The following is an 18249-nucleotide window of genomic DNA, read 5'->3' as shown; positions in this document are numbered from 1 at the left end:
TATTTCCTCAGGGTTCTGGGCTAAGGTTTTATGGCCTTCAACAGTTGCCATCCCCCTCCCCCCAAATTCTTAACCCTAGAGGAGTACTACTTTATAGTAAGTCATATCAGTCATGTATACCTTGGTGTGAATGAATGAATGGGCTTATTAGCTTCTTTCCACAGAGTAGGTTTTAATAGTAGGGAAGAAGAAAAGGCCAGGAAGGCATTGGTTCCTTGAGGGGAGTAGGAAATGTGGCACCATGCAAAAAAAAGAAGGGCACAGATTAGTTATTTATGAGATGAAAGAATATAGATTGAAATATATCATCAGAGTATATATATAGTACAATGAGATACAGTGTTTAAGAGGAGAGATTTGATTTTTGAGACAAGATTTCACTAGATAGCCCAGCAAGCCTTGAGCTCATGATTCTCCTACCATAGCTTCCAAGTTCTGGGATTACAGGCATAAATCAACAGCAGAGATTACATTTTGGAGTCTGGCTCCCTATTTTATTGGATAGGAGATATTTAGCAGATGGTTTCTCTGAGTCAGTTTTGTCATCCATAAACGAGGACAATAAAGTGTCTAACTCAAAGTCTGTTATGAAGAATAAACATTTTACTATTTAGGGGGCACAAAGGCTGCCCTCTGCACAGTCAGGTCTTGCATGTATTATGGCTTCCTAATCATCTGGCATCAGTGTGCTATCTACTACAAAGCTAGACTCAGTTGTGATGCTCCAAACCTCAAGAAAGTACTCCTGTTAAATCCTGCATCTTCGTGCTTCACTTACTTCTTATTTTCACCCTCTTAGTCTCAATGAAAAGACCTGTTACTAGGCAGTAACAGCCTCTTCTTAGAGGTCCTGTCAGCCTTAAACATTTCTCCACTAACGTTTCCTCTTCTTGCTACAGCACATAATTTTATCAAGACTCTGCTTTGAAATAGTCATATGAGCCCAAGACATACATACCTAAGAGCTATAAAGAGTTGAAAAGTATCAAACACCTAAACCTCAGGGTTATTTTGCAAATTTCCTATTTTATTACCTGTTTGTTCAAGACGAAGAATATTATCTTTCATATGTTCAAATGTAAGCACTTATTTAAATATTCCTGATTTTTCAACTTATTCATACTTTCAAATTATAGTTTAATTTGCCTTTTCCAAGAAACACCGTTTCCCTAACAAACCTACCATTTCAAATAATTCTACTATAACTAAATAATTCTGCTGTTACAGTTATCCTTGTGACTAGTACAGCATAAGATGCTTAGAGGTACACTTCAATCAGGAACATTCTAAAAGGAGAATGGTCACATGGTATAGAAGCTTGAAATTCTACCTCATATAGGGCAAGAGATGAGAAGATTAGGAGTAACCTACCAGAACCATTTTTAAGGCTCATTAAAGAAAGAATAGTATGAATATTTTATAAAGTTCCAGAAATGAAATTTTCAATTTTGAATACATCTTAAAAAGCATTTTCTAATAGTAAAATTTAGCTAAAATTAAACTGACTCTGTATGTATGCTCTAAGAAGAGAGCAAGTAGTCTTTAGAAAATATTTTTAAAAGATTCAAGCATTCAAGAGAATTTGAAAAGACATTGTATTTAACATCTCCCCCCACTCAACTCGTGTTTCTCTTCAGGTGCTAATTCAAGATAATAGAATTGTTTAGTGAAGAAAACAATACTGTTGAGTACAAGATAAATTCCAGTTCATTAACACTGGAGGTTAAGGATTTTCTGTAGATATGAACAGCATAGCTATTCTCTTAGCCTTTGTACACTGCCCATGAAAAGATAGATTAATAAATATTTCATGAAAGAGAAGCACTGACTCTTTATTGCTCCAAATTGAATAGTTTGGACTCTTCAGTACTGTATCAAAACTATGACATTTACATTCCTCCACAGTTGCCTTCTCAAGGAGATTGTAGTTTTCATGGCTAAAACTTACAAGAACAGCTTTTCCTCTAGAAACAATTTTTCTGTATTAAAATTTTTTCAGGAAATCTGCCTGTACAGATAGCAAACAAAGAACTGGTTTTACCTAAGACTGTGGTGAATCTATAGGATTTATGTTATCAGTGTTTGTACATAATTATGAAACGTGGACTACTGAGCAAGAATCCATTGAGCAATTATATGTATTTAGATTTACCTGATAAACCACTGTTACATATGTTGTGACTTTTAAAGACAGGTAAGGATTATTTATGACAAAAATAACAGTTGTGGGGGCTGGAGAGATGCCCTCTTTTGGTGTGTCTGAGGGCAGCTACAGTGTGCTCATATATATAAAATAAATACATCTTTTAAAAAAATAACAGTTGTACTTATAGAATATGAAAAAATATATTAGACAGAAAACTAGACTGTAGAGCATGGTCCCTGAAAACGAGGGGCATTCCTCCCCTCACTTGGATGGAGTACAGGCAGAGGTGTGACGGTCTAAAATCAACTGGCAGCAAAGATCTTGGAAGTCTTTGGTTCTTTGCACTTGCCATAATGAACACAGAAGCCCATGTTCCCGAAGACCACAGCTAGATGCTACTGAAGGCATCAATGTTCTGAGCCTAAGCGGCATGAGAGCTGAGGAAGCTCCACTCAGTGGTAGACAGCTGTCTAAATTACTAAAATTGGTCTATTGGACTCTAGGATGATTGGGGCCTTACCAAATTCTATTAGTTTATGGTAATAGCAGGTTTAGTATCTCACATGTATAAAAATGCTTGAGACCAGAAGCATTTCAGAGTTATTTTGTCATTCACTACTACACATTCATTTATTTTGTCCAGTTTTGAACTATGTGCACATACATAATGAGACCCAAATCTAAAGATAAAATTCTTTTATGTTTCACATATACTTTATACCCATAACCAGAAGGTAATTTTACAGACTATTTCTAATTTATATGAAAGAAAGTCAGCAGACACTGAATCATATGAATTATGTCATCATGTCAGCACTCAAAAAGATTTAAATTTTGGAGCATTTTGGATGCTCAAACCTGAAACAGAGTGGTGCCAATGAGTTGAACACAGAACATTCAATGGGAACTTTTAGTTAGCCTAGTGGAGACTTCACTATAAAGAGAAAAATGTAGTGAGATTTAATACTTCTGAGGTAAGCAGGTTGTAGTATGGAGACAGTCCATACATCAACCTTTATTTTAACATTACTGACCCAGCAGTATTAAAATAACATTCTGACTTGGCATTGTAGGTTACACTTTAGTTTACTTTTACTTCTTCCTAAATGCCTCAAAATAAGAAGCAATCTGAAAAAGCCTAGTCTGGGGGATAAACAAAGATGGCGGCACATGCTGTGCTGCTCTGTGGAGACTGGACCCAGAGGTTCTGAAGGGTGAAGCAACAGTCGAAAAGAAGTCTGCAGAGCTCACAATAGCTCTGGAACACCCTAAAATGGGAAAAAGGCAAGTCTTCGAGTAGATGCTATAAAAAGTGGACTCATGAAACTGGAAAGAAAGCTGGAAAGAGCCAGGCATGGCAGAGGACAATACCCTTCCTTCGCTGCCTCACCTAGGCTAACAGGCTGAAAGCACAAAGGCCATGCCTGATGAGCCTTAGGGATCCGAGCACCAACGACAAGGAGATGTGTGGTGGCCTGCAGTTCCTGCAGAAACAAGTCAGTACTGACTAGGGCTTGTACTGGCCCATGATCACAACCCGTAGCATGGAGCCACTGCTGCAGCCTGTGCTGCTGCCCTGCCTACAGCCTACAAGCTCAACAGTTGTCCCTGGTGATCAGTGGGTCAAAAGACATTGAAGGTTGGTGGGCATGATGCCCTGCCTGGCTGCAACTTCACCCTGACTCCAGATAATAACAGGATATCTGAGAAACATCTCCACAGCTGTCTAGTATTTATGGTACTTCAGAAATCAGAAACTCTGAACCAGACCACCACACTGTGGTGGTTTGAATACACTTGACCCATGGGAAATGGCATTATTAAGAGGTGTGGCCTTGTTGGAGGAAGTGTGTCACTGTGTGGATGGGCTTTGAGGTTCTATTCTCAGGCTCCACCCAGTAAAAAGAGAGCCTCCTAACTGCCTGCAGAAGTCTCCTGCTGCCGCCTTTGAATCAAGATGTAGAATTCTCAGATCCTTCAGCACTATGTCTGCCCGGATGCTGCCATACTTCCTACTATGATAATAATGGACTGAACCTCTAAAACTGTAAGTCACATCAATTAAATGTTGTTCATTTATAAGAATTACCTTGGTTATATTGTTTCTTCACAGTAATGAAACCCTACGAAAGACTCATTGCAAAAAATATATTATGTGTCATACTACAGTTCCAGTACCACTTTGATGAATACATATGTGATGGAGATGGGAAGGATGAAAGAACAGAGCAGTGAGTTGGCTGTGAGAGGCATAAATACAGACACTATGGTGGTGACAGGTGCAAGATAAGGCTGGGTGGTTGGTGGTTGGGGATGAAACATGTCCTTGTGGAGTAGGGCCTAGAGGGTGGTGTGCAGCAACCTGAAGCTTGAGCAGACCCCGCCCCCAAATACGCTGCCCAGCGTCTCAACTGTAATGGTCCTGAGCAATGATAGGACATCTGAGAGAAGAATGGTTCATTCTCTGGGGTGTGAACCTCGAAAGACCTTCACCATCTGTGCTGCTCCTAGGGCCATGTTGGTGCCTATGGTCACTGCTCCGGGCTGTGCGGAAGCTCAAGATTCACGTGGCCTGCCACTGGAGGTCATGAAGACATACAAAGCCCTTGCTGCCACTGGAGGCCATAAAGACATTCAAAGCCCTTGCTGCCACTGAAGGCTAGGCGGACTTGTGCAGTCTGTGCTATTTATTACAGGAGCCTATATTAGTGTCTATGGGCTGTGATGCTGTTGAGCCTAATGTCTGGATCTGTGGTCTTACTGCAGCCAGGGTCTCTGTTGATATTCATGGCCCATGCTACCACCAAAGGCTATCCGGATGTCCATGGCCTGTGCTGCCACCTGAAGCCATGTTGATGTCTTCGGGCCAAGCTGCTACATTGGATCATATTGGTAGCTATGACCTGGGTTGCTCCAGAGGCCATGTCTGTGGCTTCTACGAGATCTATACTGCCACCAGAGACCATGTTGAGGTGATTTTTGGAGACCCTATAGATGTCCCTGTGGTCCATGCTGTCACCAAAAACCATGGGACATCCATGATCAGCTACTGGTGACTGTAAAGGGCAAGGAAGCTACATCTGTAGTGGTACACATGATTGTAGATTCTCAATAAAAAAAGAGGAACAGAGAAGACATCTGTGGTAATCCCTATCCACAACCAAATCCCCAAATAAAGAACAACAACAACAACAAAATCAGCCTAGACAGGAAACCATTAAAGAGAACTGTTAAAATTGTGATAAGGAAGTGGAAGTGTACCTCTCCACAATTGAGGGTCTCTGACAGAAGTAGGGAAGGCCTTAGTTTTCTTTCAGGGGCTGGTTACTGGGAGCTGTGGGAAGGTCCCAAGGAGGCGGGGAGAACTGGGAAGTGACTATCATGATTTGAAATTCTCAAATAATCAATGAAAATATATTGGGGAACAAAGCAATCTGATGTTTTAAAAGGTAGACACTGATCTAAAGTGATAGGAGAAGGGAGATCTTAGAGTAAGCATGTAGAAGAGCCCTGCAGAGAGCCCTGCAGGGAAGATAAAGAATGTTCCATGTAATCCAGATTGTCTGACAGCACCAATCTCTTGATTGAAGCTTACAAATAACCTTTTGATAGTAAAATACTGTAAGCACATTTCTGAAAGCCTGCCAAAAAATTCATAGGTTCTAACACATTTGTTGTTCTATTCACTTAATTAGACACTCTTACACTTCCATATAACATACAAGATTAGAATAAAGAAAAACTTTACATTGTGCACTTTGTGTAAATGAGGTAAAATTCCCTCAAAAAGCTAGAAACGATAGCTTCTTTTCCTGAGATAGTAACGTTGGTAGGGATGAAAAGCCTAAAAGCTGTTTTTTTGAGTTTGGGATGAAACAGATGGAACACAGGAGCCATCGGCTTAACCTAACCCCAATATATGAATTACCCTCAACTTCAGGATGTCAAAAACCAATCTGAACACTCAGAGAAATTCACAACAGATACCATACTTACTAGAAAACTGGTATTGTATCTTTTAGTATTTATTTGGTCCTGTTTCAACTTTCATTTACAATGTGAACTAGTTGCAGCCTCTGGGCAAATTATTTCACCAATCTGTCATAAGTATTTTTCAACTATAAAATACAGCATCAGTGAGACCATGTATATAATTAACGTTTTTGTGGCTATTAATGTTTTCTATATCTAGCAGCGAAACTACAAAATTCTACTTTGTAGTCTATTTTTGTATCTCCAAGAACCTATACCTTATTATGCCACCCTCCTGCCCCCCACCGAACAAGTAGAAATCGGGAAATTTTGGCTTTTGTTGTGTTATTTTTTCCAGTTTACTTACATTTTTATCTAGCAATGGAGCTTCAGTCTTAGAATCATCAGACTAACTTTCATTTGCTTATGTAAGCCCAATATCAAGAATGCTTACCTGCAATTTTCTCCCTTTTGATTTTTTTTTTTTAATTTTTTACTTGTTCACTTTATATCCAACTCACTGACCCCCTTGGTTACTTCCTCCCACAATTCCTTCCCCCATCTCCCTTACCTGCAATTTTAAAAATATATTTTATAGTTATGAAATAAGCAGCCACGACCCTTGGAAATTCTGGAGCTGTGAGTAGATGGGCAGGCCCCTCAGTGAGAGGCTCCGCCCTCCCCAGGGGGCAGCAAGTGCTTTGTTTGCATGGGCTCTGAGAGCATGGGAACTAGAGGTGAAGGGCTAGCCCCCAAGCTCTCCACAGTCACAGCTCCAGGGAAGAAGCTCCTGAAAAGGGAGGATGCTTCCAGACAGATAATTCTATAAAGCACTAAAGTAGTCCATATTTTTAGGCAATTTTTTAAAGAAGCCAAAGTAATACAGTGAAGATTCTCATCTCAGCTACTGCTTATATGCAGCCCCTATATTCTCATGGGGGAGAAGGATGTGCACATTGGAGCTTTCTCATGAAAACTGAACATTTAATCATGTTTACATTAGATGGGACTAGATTTTAATGTGGAAAATTTAAACATTAGAAGATAAATAAATTGTGTCTATTACTAAGAAATGTTACATTTCAGCTGCTAAAATGAGTTCCCAGAAAAACCAAACTAACAAGTAAGTTGTGGAACTTAAGATCTCTCTTACTTCACGAAAAAAGTGGAAATTTGGCTATAACAAGTAAGTCGATAACCACTTCCTAAAATAGAGAGTCCTAACAATTAAATTATTGTAGATTTAAATATATCCAACTCCGACACACATAGTGGTTAAAATAAACTAGGTTATAAAGTTAAAGTTGCAAATAGACATAGCACTGATTCTTTATTACCGACTTCTGCTATTTTCTTGAATACAAAACATAATCAGTTAAAAAACACCCCAGGAGGGCTGGAGATGGCTCAGCAGTAAAGAACACTGACTGCTCTTCCAGAGGTCCTGAGTTCAATTCCCAGCAACCACAGGGTGGCTCGCAACCATCTGTGATGGGATCCAATGTCCTCTTTTGGTGTGTCTGAAGACATCAACAGTGTATTCGTAAGCATAAAATATATAAATAAATCTTAAAAAAAAAACCTTGCAAAATACATATGCCTATATATAGTCTTTGAGAATTATGTGAGATCCTCTTTTTTAAAAATTGGTTGAAGCTTTTCCTCAGCGTTTACACAATATGGTTTAACACAATATCTATAAAATTGTCTTTGTATAACTGAGTACAAAGTAGCTACTTCTATGTTAAAGGTTCATTCACCTTCATGACTCTGTTCAGGTAGTTGAGTTTCCCTTATCATACCCTGTTGAGTTTCCCTTATCATACTTAATACATACAACTTAAACCTTTGAACAGCTGCAGAGACCACTGGATACTACATACCTAAAACTTAAATAACCTATTGATTTGGTACTTATATGCTACAACTGGTAAATCCTAGAAGACATGTGCATTTCTAGTGCCCCTGTTATGCCTCATTTTTATATGTGTTTAACATATTTTTGTTGAACTAAATGACTTAATTTTCAGAAAATTACCAAAGAAAATTTATCCATCAAAATTTTATGTCACTATTTTCATCTGAATTTTTTGGGGCGAGAGACAGGAAAGAATTTAGACAAACTAAGCAGGCAATAAAAATGTTTATTAGGAACCTCTGATGCTAAACAATAAAAGAGAACTCGAGCAAAAACTGAGCAAAATGTCACTGTTCCAAATTCTTCTGAATATTTATATATAATATATAATGTGAACATATATAAATTTATATATATTACATATGTGAAGTATAGTAAAGGAATTAGTATCTAAAAGATGACTGGGAAGGACGTTATGGAGAAGAGTTGTTATGACAACATGTAGTATGAATTCTCTTCTGTGACATTTGCTTGCAGAAAGCCTCTAAGTCTCCCATGTTCTTAGATGTTGCAGCTCAATAGTAACATTTCAGGAAATTCATGTTTTGCACCAGAAGAAAAGTTTTCTCCAATGATAACTACTTAACTAACTTACTTGTAATGGGCTTTTACAATTTTAGATGTTTGTGAGTCATGCTTGGTATTACAGTATATGATCTAAAAATATTGTGTAAGAAAGATGAAATATGAGTAGGCTATCAGCACTGTTTCTATAAGAACACTTTTGATGCTTTGGAATGTTTAACATGAGAGAGGCTGTATCTAGACATGAAAAACTGGAGGGAAATCATAAAAATCTATAAGAACTGTACAATTATACTCATTCACACAAAGGTTCAGCCTTCAGCTTCTCTTTAAAGAAATCATGATGAAAACCCTCCACCAAAGAAAGAATAAGAGAGGACAATGACTGCAGACGATTCAGTGCCCATGTAAATGTTAAATAATGACTCTATATTACTGAGTATTGAATAAGTATAAAGACCATGCCTAAAAGTTGAGGTTTTATGTGTGTGTGTGTGTGTATCTTATTTAAGAACATCCCTACAGGTGTCCCAGGGTAGAGACCATGCCTAAAAATTGAGGTTTCATGTGTGTGTGTGTGTGTGCATATTTAAGAACATCCCTACAGGCATCCCAGTGACCTCAGTAAGCATGAAAAATCAACAGTATTAAGTTTTACGGATGATGAACAAATTCAAAAGTGACAACAGATGAAAAACAAGAAGTCAGACCATGATATATTTCTAAAAGCAACCATTCAGCACTTTACTGACACCTTTCATGAGCTAATGTTTTCTTCTTTTCAAAAGCACATGAGCATGTGTGCACGCTCATGCACATGCTTGTACTGTGTCGCATGTGTGGAGGGTCACAAGACAGCGACAAGGAGTTGGTTTCCCCTTCACTTTTACAGGAATCCATGAAAGAAACAGGCCTCCTCAGTGTTTACCAGACAGCCGCTTCCAGGCCCTAATGCTTTAGCATGAGGCTCTTTTACTGTTAAAATAATTATATTGTTAGTGATGGCTAGAAAAACTCATAGTAAGTTCCTTAAAAACTTGAAAATATCAAGAATTGGGGAAAAAAAAGAAACATCACCTCATTCCTTTCTTAGATTGCTTATCAGTAAGAAATGATTAGAGCAAAATGCCAAACTTGAGCTCTTATTATAGGTGTGGATGTAAAAGTTGAAAGGCAAATGGATCCACACTCGAAGTAAAGACTTTAAAATTCAAACTGATCAACAGTTAAAGAATGCAGAGTTTCTAGGGAGACTGAAAGGTTGTTTCCAAAACTTTATAATAAAGCAAAACATGTGTAAATGTGTTACATACCAGAAGCACATACTTTACAGTAAATTGTAAATCTAGATTACCATATTCTACTTCTAGTTTGGCAAATTATCCTACCTGCTAATTAGAAATGTTAATAATTCCACCAAGTACAATTTGTTTTGAGTATCACAGATTAACATTACAAATGAAGTCATTAAGATGGATGTGCCATGGGTATTCATAATCAAACTTTTCTAAACTCTAGTTGACTTCTGTAAAGGTTCTAAAGTTGAAAAAGAATTTTAATGCAAAAATTTGTCCTGAAACATTTTTCTGTTAGATGTTCTCATAAATATACAGTTTGGTAAATATAATTTTCCCCCTCTCTTATTAACAGTTACTGACATAGTATAAAACATTTGAACACTTTCCCATATTTCAAGCTGGGTATAGTAACTAAAATTTGCAAAAGAATAATTTCATTAAATATGACTGGTGTGCTAAATACAAAGACAAAAGTAAAACCTCCATATATATCCTACAATTTTATTGTTTAATCAGGGCTAACATGAAACAAAAATTCTGATTACAGGGTAGAAAAAAACGTTCCCATCTTTCCTTAAAGTTGCAAATAAAATGTAAAGCAATATATATTTTTGTGTAAATGTTCATGTCAAGATTCTTTTTAATGTATTTAAGTGCTATTAAAATAATGAACACATTAATTAAACCTTGTTTCTTTTTACTAGTTTTGCCTATAAGGCTAATAGCAAACTAAACTCTTTTTTTTTAAATTTTTTTATCGATATAATTTATTTACATTTCAAATGATTTCCCCTTTTCTAGCCCCCCCACTCCCCGAAAGTCACATAAGCCCCCTTCTCTTCCCCTGTCCTCCCACCCACCCCTTCCCACTTCCCCGTTCTGGTTTTGCCGAATACTGCTTCACTGAGTCTTTCCAGAACCAGGGGCCACTCCTCCTTTCTTCTTGTACCTCATTTGATGTGTGGATTATGTTTTGGGTATTCCAGTTTTCTAGGTTAATATCTACTTATTAGTGAGTGCATACCATGATTCACCTTTTGAGTCTGGGTTACCTCACTTAGTATGATGTTCTCTAGCTCCATCCATTTGCCTAAGAATTTCATGAATTCATTGTTTCTAATGGCTGAATAGTACTCCATTGTGTAGATATACCACATTTTTTGCATCCACTCTTCTGTTGAGGGATACCTGGGTTCTTTCCAGCATCTCAAACTAAACTCTTATTGCTTTTATAAAGTTTCCTATTTCCAGGGTCTTGGACTTCAATAAACAAAATAAGAGATAATTATAGGAATAGATGTCTAAATAATCTTAGAGCAATTTAAGTTATAGTTAACTTATTTGACTAATAGTATGAAGCATATACTATCGGCATTCAAACAGCAGACAAGGTAATAAGTTTTTTTATGAATAATTAAAAATGAAAACATCTACCATTCTATGAAAGAAGGACATTTTACCTGGATTAGATGAGGCAATGCTTTTAGTGTAAGACAAAACCAAATTCCAAGTTTGCATGGAAGCAAATCATGCCACTGTGGTTTTATAAGCAATCTAAAAGTGGGAAAAAACTCAAGTAACAAATCAAAAGAATAGACAAAGTTGAGGAACAAAATATTTTAACCAATTAAGAAATGTTTTATAAACGTCACTTTAATTTAAAAATGAAGAAGTTTTCAGTAACACATTTATGACAGTCATAAGTTAGTCTACTACTGTTGGGTGTACTATGGAATGAAGGAGCTGAAAACGTGACATAGATAAAGAACATAAGAACCAAACCTATAAAATTTGGGGGAAAGAGGTTTCTAATCAAATTACCAAGATTAAAAAAGGGCTAATTGGAGAGGAGGAGCTGGAGGTGAACTTGCTCAAAATACATTATTGGCATATTAAAATTCTCAATTACAAAATATTGAGAGAGAGAGAGAGAGAGAGAGAGAGAGAGAGAGAGAGAGAGAGAGAGTGTGAGTGAGAAAGAGCCCCTCCCCTTGTAATCTGGGCTTTCATCACTTCTACAAAATGAAGTAGATTTTTTTTAGCTAGGCGGTGGGGGCGCACGCCTATAATCCCAGCACTTTGGGAAGCAGAGGCAGGCGGATTTCTGAGTTTGAGGGCACCCTGGTCTACAGAGTGAGCCCCAGGACAGCCAGGGCTACACAGAGAAACCCTGTCTCAAAAAAAAAAAAAAAAAACTAAATCAAAAAAAAAAAAAACCAACCAACCAAACAAACAAACAAAAAAAAGAAAAAGTTTTTTTTTTTAAAGATTTATTTATTTTTATATGTAAGCACACTGTCGCTGTCTTCAGACACACCAGAAGAGGGCGTCAGATCTCATTATGGATGGTTGTGAGCCACCAGGTAGTTGCTGAGATTTGAACTCAGGCCCTTCGGAAGAACAGTCAGTGCTCTTACTGGCTGAGCCATCTCTCCAGCCCCAAAATGAATTCTTAAATGTTATGATTGCTTCAGCTATAAAAGAGCAGCCACCATCAAAGTGTCCCCAAGTGCTGACAGGCAATAATCCCGGTGGCATAGAAATGAACGCCATGTGCAGTGAGCCCAAGCACTCAGCGCGGACAGGCACGTGGCTCTGCGTGCCGCTCACTTCCTCTCTGCTTCCCGCCAATCCTGCAGACACAGCACTTATACGAGCATTTTGTCTCTAGAGTTCAGGACAAAACCTCTGAACTATAAGACTTTGAGAGGTTAATATTTAGATAGATAAGAAAGCTTTATCTGGAAATTATGGCACATCTGTGTCTGTGAGCCAGCGTATCTGAAGGGGCACACATGGACTAGAGCCATACCACACACTATTTGAGCACACTTACCTTTCGTTCTTCTCAGAAGCACCGAGTTTTGCTGAGTCCACACTCTTGCTTCCTGTCTTCTTCTTCTTTTCTCTCTTTTTTCGACCAAGCAGTTCATCCTTACCATGAAAAGAATGACAGTAACTGACTGTCTTTAACATATACACCTCACACACTATAAAGAGTCTTTCACAAAGAGAAGCCCATTTATGCAAATGTGTGTAGGGTCCAACATGATCAAGTAAAATCATCAGTCTTTCATAATAAGTGTTGCCATGGTACCTGGCCTCACAGACATATGAGATTCAGCACTGTCAGTCATGTACATCTCCATAGCAACCAAAGTTTTCTAAGAAAAGAAAGCACTCATCTTACTTTTTATTATTCATGCAGCTTTAATGGTGCTACTTTAAAAAGACTAAGTAAATGATAATTCATGAATGTTTATAAATATTTATTTATACCATATAAATAAAAATCCTTAGCATTATTAGACTGAGAAAGTGAAGCAAATACTTTAACAAAATGATCCCTGAAATTATATCTTCATTTTAAATTTCACCTTATCTTTTTAAAGTAATGACATTATATAAGAAGCTTGTGACAAAAATTTCTCAAGTTACTGTTTAAAAAATTCTTCTTAGTAGGATATAACTCAATTTGACCAAGTTTTATTACAAATTCAAATGCAGTATTTTTTTTTTAAAGAAAGTTTTTTTTAATGTGTTTTCCTTGCCTTAAAAATGAATCAAACAGTAACTAGTGACAGTACAACTATATAGAAATAACTGTCTGGAATCCTGTATAAAATACAGGAGGCTGATGCCTCGCCACACTCACCAGCTGCTTTTCTAGGTAGATGGACCAAACCACAGCATAGTGACCCACTGTGAGGATGATGAACAAGAGCAAGGCCAGCTCAGCATTGCTCAGTTTCCTCACGCGCCTGTAGTAGAAGACAGGCTGTCGCCAGTCTGGCAGTCCATTGATCAGAATATCATCATACCTGTGGTCGCAAATATAACAGGTTTTCATGGAGAGTTAATATAATGCAAAAGCAAAGCAAAGCTAAACTTCATTTGGATTTATATTTAAAATGAAAAAGAATAAAATTTCTCACATAGACATAACACCTGTGTAGTTTATCAGCATCACAACTCCTATGAAATCAAAGCATGATTATGTAGCTTCAGAAAGGAAGTCTTCAGGAAGGTCTCACGGTTCACGGCAGCAGGCCTCCTAGACTGACATGAGTACTGTCTACACTGTCTGCAGACAGTTCTCTAGCACAGACTCAGCAACAAAAGTTAGGCTATAACGGAGGAAAAATGAATAAAACCCGAGCCATTTGAACTCTGTATTATTATCTGAATGACTCACACAGGGATTAAAGTGAGCTCGGGTACTTTCTGACCCGTACTTGTATTCACCCCTTAATAATGGTAGCTGAATGTGAAGACACCTATTCTCATCATTTTATTAACGATTCTTTTTCTTTAAATAATCTATTTATTTTTATTTTATGTACATTGGTGATGAGATACCAGATCGCCCAGAACTGGAGTTACAGATGTTGTGAGCTGCCATGTGGGTGCTGGGAATTGAACCCAGGTCCCCTGAGCCATTTCTCCAACTCTCTATTAAGGCTTCTTAATGACATGAATAAAATAAGTGCCTTAAGATTTGCAGAGTGCATGTTCCTTTAAGAACAAATAGGTCTCAAATTAGAGAAGAACATGAAAACAACAAATGCATGTCAGAGTTCACAATAAAACTGCTTATTTGTAAACACTTAAGTAGCAATTTCCTCATTTGTGGCTTTTGCTGAAAGGGAAGAACATCAATACATAAAAGCTTTCCTTATAATAGATTTAAATCATCATTCTTGGTACTATCAAGCTAAAAGAATTGTTTTAAAATAAAAATTCAACTGAATTTAAATCTGTCAGTTATTGAACAAATATTTTTAAGGTTAAAAATAAGAAGTACATAATTGTGAGACTCAAAATGGTCACACGCACTGTATGCTCAATACACAAACCTGTTAATCTTAATTGAACACAACTCATTAAATATTCTAATCACGCTATTTCCAGAATTAAACCTCCACTGAAAGGCCTAATTTGGTGCAACACATTGACCAAAATATTTTAATTAAAAATATTCTGAGTTAGTCGCAGGCCTAATTACAGGACTAGAAATAGGACCTATATTGTCAGGCAGGTCAGGAGAGCTCAGTAGTAGGTTTTTCTCAAGTAAATTGACCGATCTAGGAATAATAGCACAGCTGCTAAACTGCCAGTCTTGACATGTAAATCAATTTAAATGCAACAACTGCAGTAGCTACTTTGATAGTTATTAAATTGATACCTTGGAGATATGCTAAAAATATAAAGCACAGGATTTATTATAGAAAAAAATTTTTCAGTAAAAAAACTCACTGGTTATTAATGTAAAATATAATTTATTAGCTAATCTTTAAAAACCTGACTTTTAGATCAACTTTGATTATTAATACTATGATATCTAAGTATCCAAGTAGTAAAAGGTTATTTACAAAAGTCAAATTACAATATGGTTTTGTGATGGCAGGGCAGGCAAAATTGCATATTACGTTTTTTTTTTCAGACAATTCCTTAAACATTAACTTCAAAGAAAACTTATTTCTGTCTTCAGAAGTTTATGTTTAAATCTATCTTTTACAAACTGGCTAATTTAGATCCAGGTAGAAAGGTTTCAGTTAGTATATCACAGGACCCCAGCACTCAAGCGATGTCCAGGGAGCATTAGGTCCCATATTTATTCTAAATTCTATTCTATATCAGATTTTTTGAGGAAAAATAAAAGTGAATGAAAAAAAATAGTTTCAGAAATATCTCCAATGAAATAACTTCTAAAAGGTATGTTTATCAATAAAAAGTATTTGAGGATGTGGAGATGACTTCCCTATTAGCATTTATACAAATACTAAACCTGTATTGGATTTAAACTGTATTGGAAGTAAATACATTTATACTCATAACTAAGATCCTTTTATCAAATATTTCATCACTACCACTGGGAAAAACTACTATTTTTCTGTCAACATCTGAATTGTATTTAGTTTACAACCAGATACAAATGAATGAGACACTGCAGTGCATGTTCCCTTGACTGTGTGTCCTTCCACTCTGAAGAACAGTGTCCAGGGAGTAAGCATACAGTCACTGCACTATTGATTTCCCACAATGAGCATTATGGCTCACACAACTGACACTGGAAGGGAAGATAGCTTCTATTATAATTCACTTTCTAAAATGTCTGTTGTTAAAAGATAAATTACTACCTTCCTGATGGGACACTGAAAAGACTAATACACTTCTTAAAATATACACAGATACTCACAATCTATTTAACAACAACAAAAAAATGTGTTGTTGTGACACAAAAAATGTGACACAAAATTTTATCACTTTACTATGTGTTTCTATATTTAATTACATACACTTGAATACTCTGAAGCTGAGATGGATACAAACTATTTTTAAGCCTGCATTAAACCCAGATTAAGAATGTATGAATGTATAAATATGATACAAGTTAGCCAGAAGCAAAATCTCTATCATAAAAATAATCACTAACACACAAAAACACTGACATGGAATTATAAAGGCATCTTCTTGGAATTTAAAGAACTAATTGATCAGTTAGTTCTTTATGATCCAACATATAGCCTAATACACATTTGCTTCATTTCATTTTCTTAAATATACATGATAAACATAAAATAACAGTTGCTCAGTTATTAGTGAGTTCAACACTAGAATTGAAATTCATCACACACCTGCCTGCTAGAGTACTGGAGAACAAATTCACAATAATCTTAAACTACCAGCAGAGAATGTTTACATTAACTTAAAGTAGCAACTAGAAGAACAAACAGTGAAACAGAGCAAAGTCAAAGTGAAAATCTGAGTAGTAAAACATGAATATATTACTCTAGCATTTGTTAAAATTACTATCCTACAGAATTTGTTAAAATCCTTCTATTCTACAGAATTTAAATTTTTAGCTTAAAAATAAGTTTCCATTTAGGTCAGATTTTAAACCTTCCAGTAAAAATCAGTAGTACAGCGATTATGTAAATAAGGAACAACACTAAATTAGCTGATCTTGTGTGTATGTGTCAAATCTACATTAATACTTAGCATTGTATATGATGCCTTACAGCTTTATTTAAAGAAAGTCCTAAATTAGATTTCTTATTCTCAGATTTGAACAGATCTGTAATGAAATTTAAAGTAATTTGTAATTTATAAAAGTTTTATTAAATTAAAGATAACAACACATCTTAAACAGTATTTGTATGAGACATGACTTTCTTTGGTAAACTAAAAAACATTTAAGGCTTAAAAATGTAGTAATATAACCGACAAAGGAAAATAAGTTACAGAATTGGATTAACAGAAATACTAGTTTGTCACGTGTGTGTACACACCTTTAATCCAAGTACTTGGTAGGCAGAGAGTTTAAGGCCAGCCTGAACTACATAAAAAGACTGTCTCAAAACTCCCTCTGCCCCAAAAAAGGGTCCCCCAACCCCAGGCAAAAAAAGAGGGAAAAAAAAAACTAGTTAAAATTTATAATAGTTTTAAAGCACAACTACACAGGCTAATATTATCTAAGTATAATCTAATACACAGGTAGTAAGTAGTTTTCAAAACTTTATTTAAAAACTTTGGGACCTTGTGTAGAAGTTTGTTTTGGATTATAGGCTGCTAGTCCTTCAAATAAGTACAACTGCTACGGAATTTAGGTAAAGAATTCTGTGCTAGGATTCCTTACTTTCACCAGGAAAATACGCTATTTTCAAGTTATAATCTATGACCTTGAGGAGTGGGGAAGTTAAAGTTTCCAAATTCCCTTCTGGGAATTTGTTCTAGCTAAGAAATGAAACTTAGGTCTATACAGAGATTTTTATGCTAACGTTCACAGCATCTTCTACACAAAGTGTTAAAAGCCAGAGTTCCATCAAATGGTGAACGGATAAACAAAAAACATCCTCACAATGGAATAGTACTCAGTAATAACAATAAAACATTAGGATGTAGTGTAGTATGAATAAACTTAAATAATGTAATGCTAAGTGAGAGGAACCAGATCAGATGCAAAGGACTAGACCCTGCACAGTCCTGTCACTATTATTAAAGGAACACAACAGACAAACTGATAAACACAGTGAACAGATCCTGATTATCTAGGGCTGGAACTCAGAGCAGGAATTCCCTATAAATGGATACATTTTTTTTGAGGATGAAATTTTTAAAGACTGGGTTGTGGAGAGAGTATGCTGAGGTCTGTATCGTTATTACACATCACTGGATTATACATTTAGAGCAGGCGGTTTTCATAAGATGCAATTTATACCTAATTTACACCATTACAAAACAAAATAAAACAATTTCTGAAGAAAAAATTATTCCATTTGTTAATGTATTTATTGCATTGCTATTCCCTTTCTCACAAAAATATAAGCAATTTATCTAATTTCAATAAAAATATAATTATGTCTCTGGAAAAAAAATTCTATGATAAG

General features: G+C 36.2%; 1 protein-coding gene across 1 annotated transcript in view; it reads right to left on the bottom strand.

The window, feature by feature from the left end:
* Dnajc1 (DnaJ heat shock protein family (Hsp40) member C1) overlaps window positions 1–18249 on the bottom strand; it is a 136600-nt gene that overhangs the window by 51567 nt on the left and 66784 nt on the right. Inside the window, exons 4-6 of the mRNA XM_052156885.1 lie at window positions 13515–13680; window positions 12696–12793; window positions 11320–11413 (exon numbers count right to left, since the gene is read on the bottom strand). Of these exons, the coding sequence (XP_052012845.1) occupies window positions 11320–11413; window positions 12696–12793; window positions 13515–13680 (358 nt within the window). The remainder of the gene's footprint in view (window positions 1–11319; window positions 11414–12695; window positions 12794–13514; window positions 13681–18249) is intronic.

This window comes from Apodemus sylvaticus, chromosome 14, assembly GCF_947179515.1.
Source record: "Apodemus sylvaticus chromosome 14, mApoSyl1.1, whole genome shotgun sequence".
NCBI classification, from domain to species: Eukaryota; Metazoa; Chordata; class Mammalia; order Rodentia; family Muridae; genus Apodemus; species Apodemus sylvaticus.
Note: the sequence above shows the minus strand (reverse complement) of the source record. Positions and strands in the feature narration are given on the sequence as shown.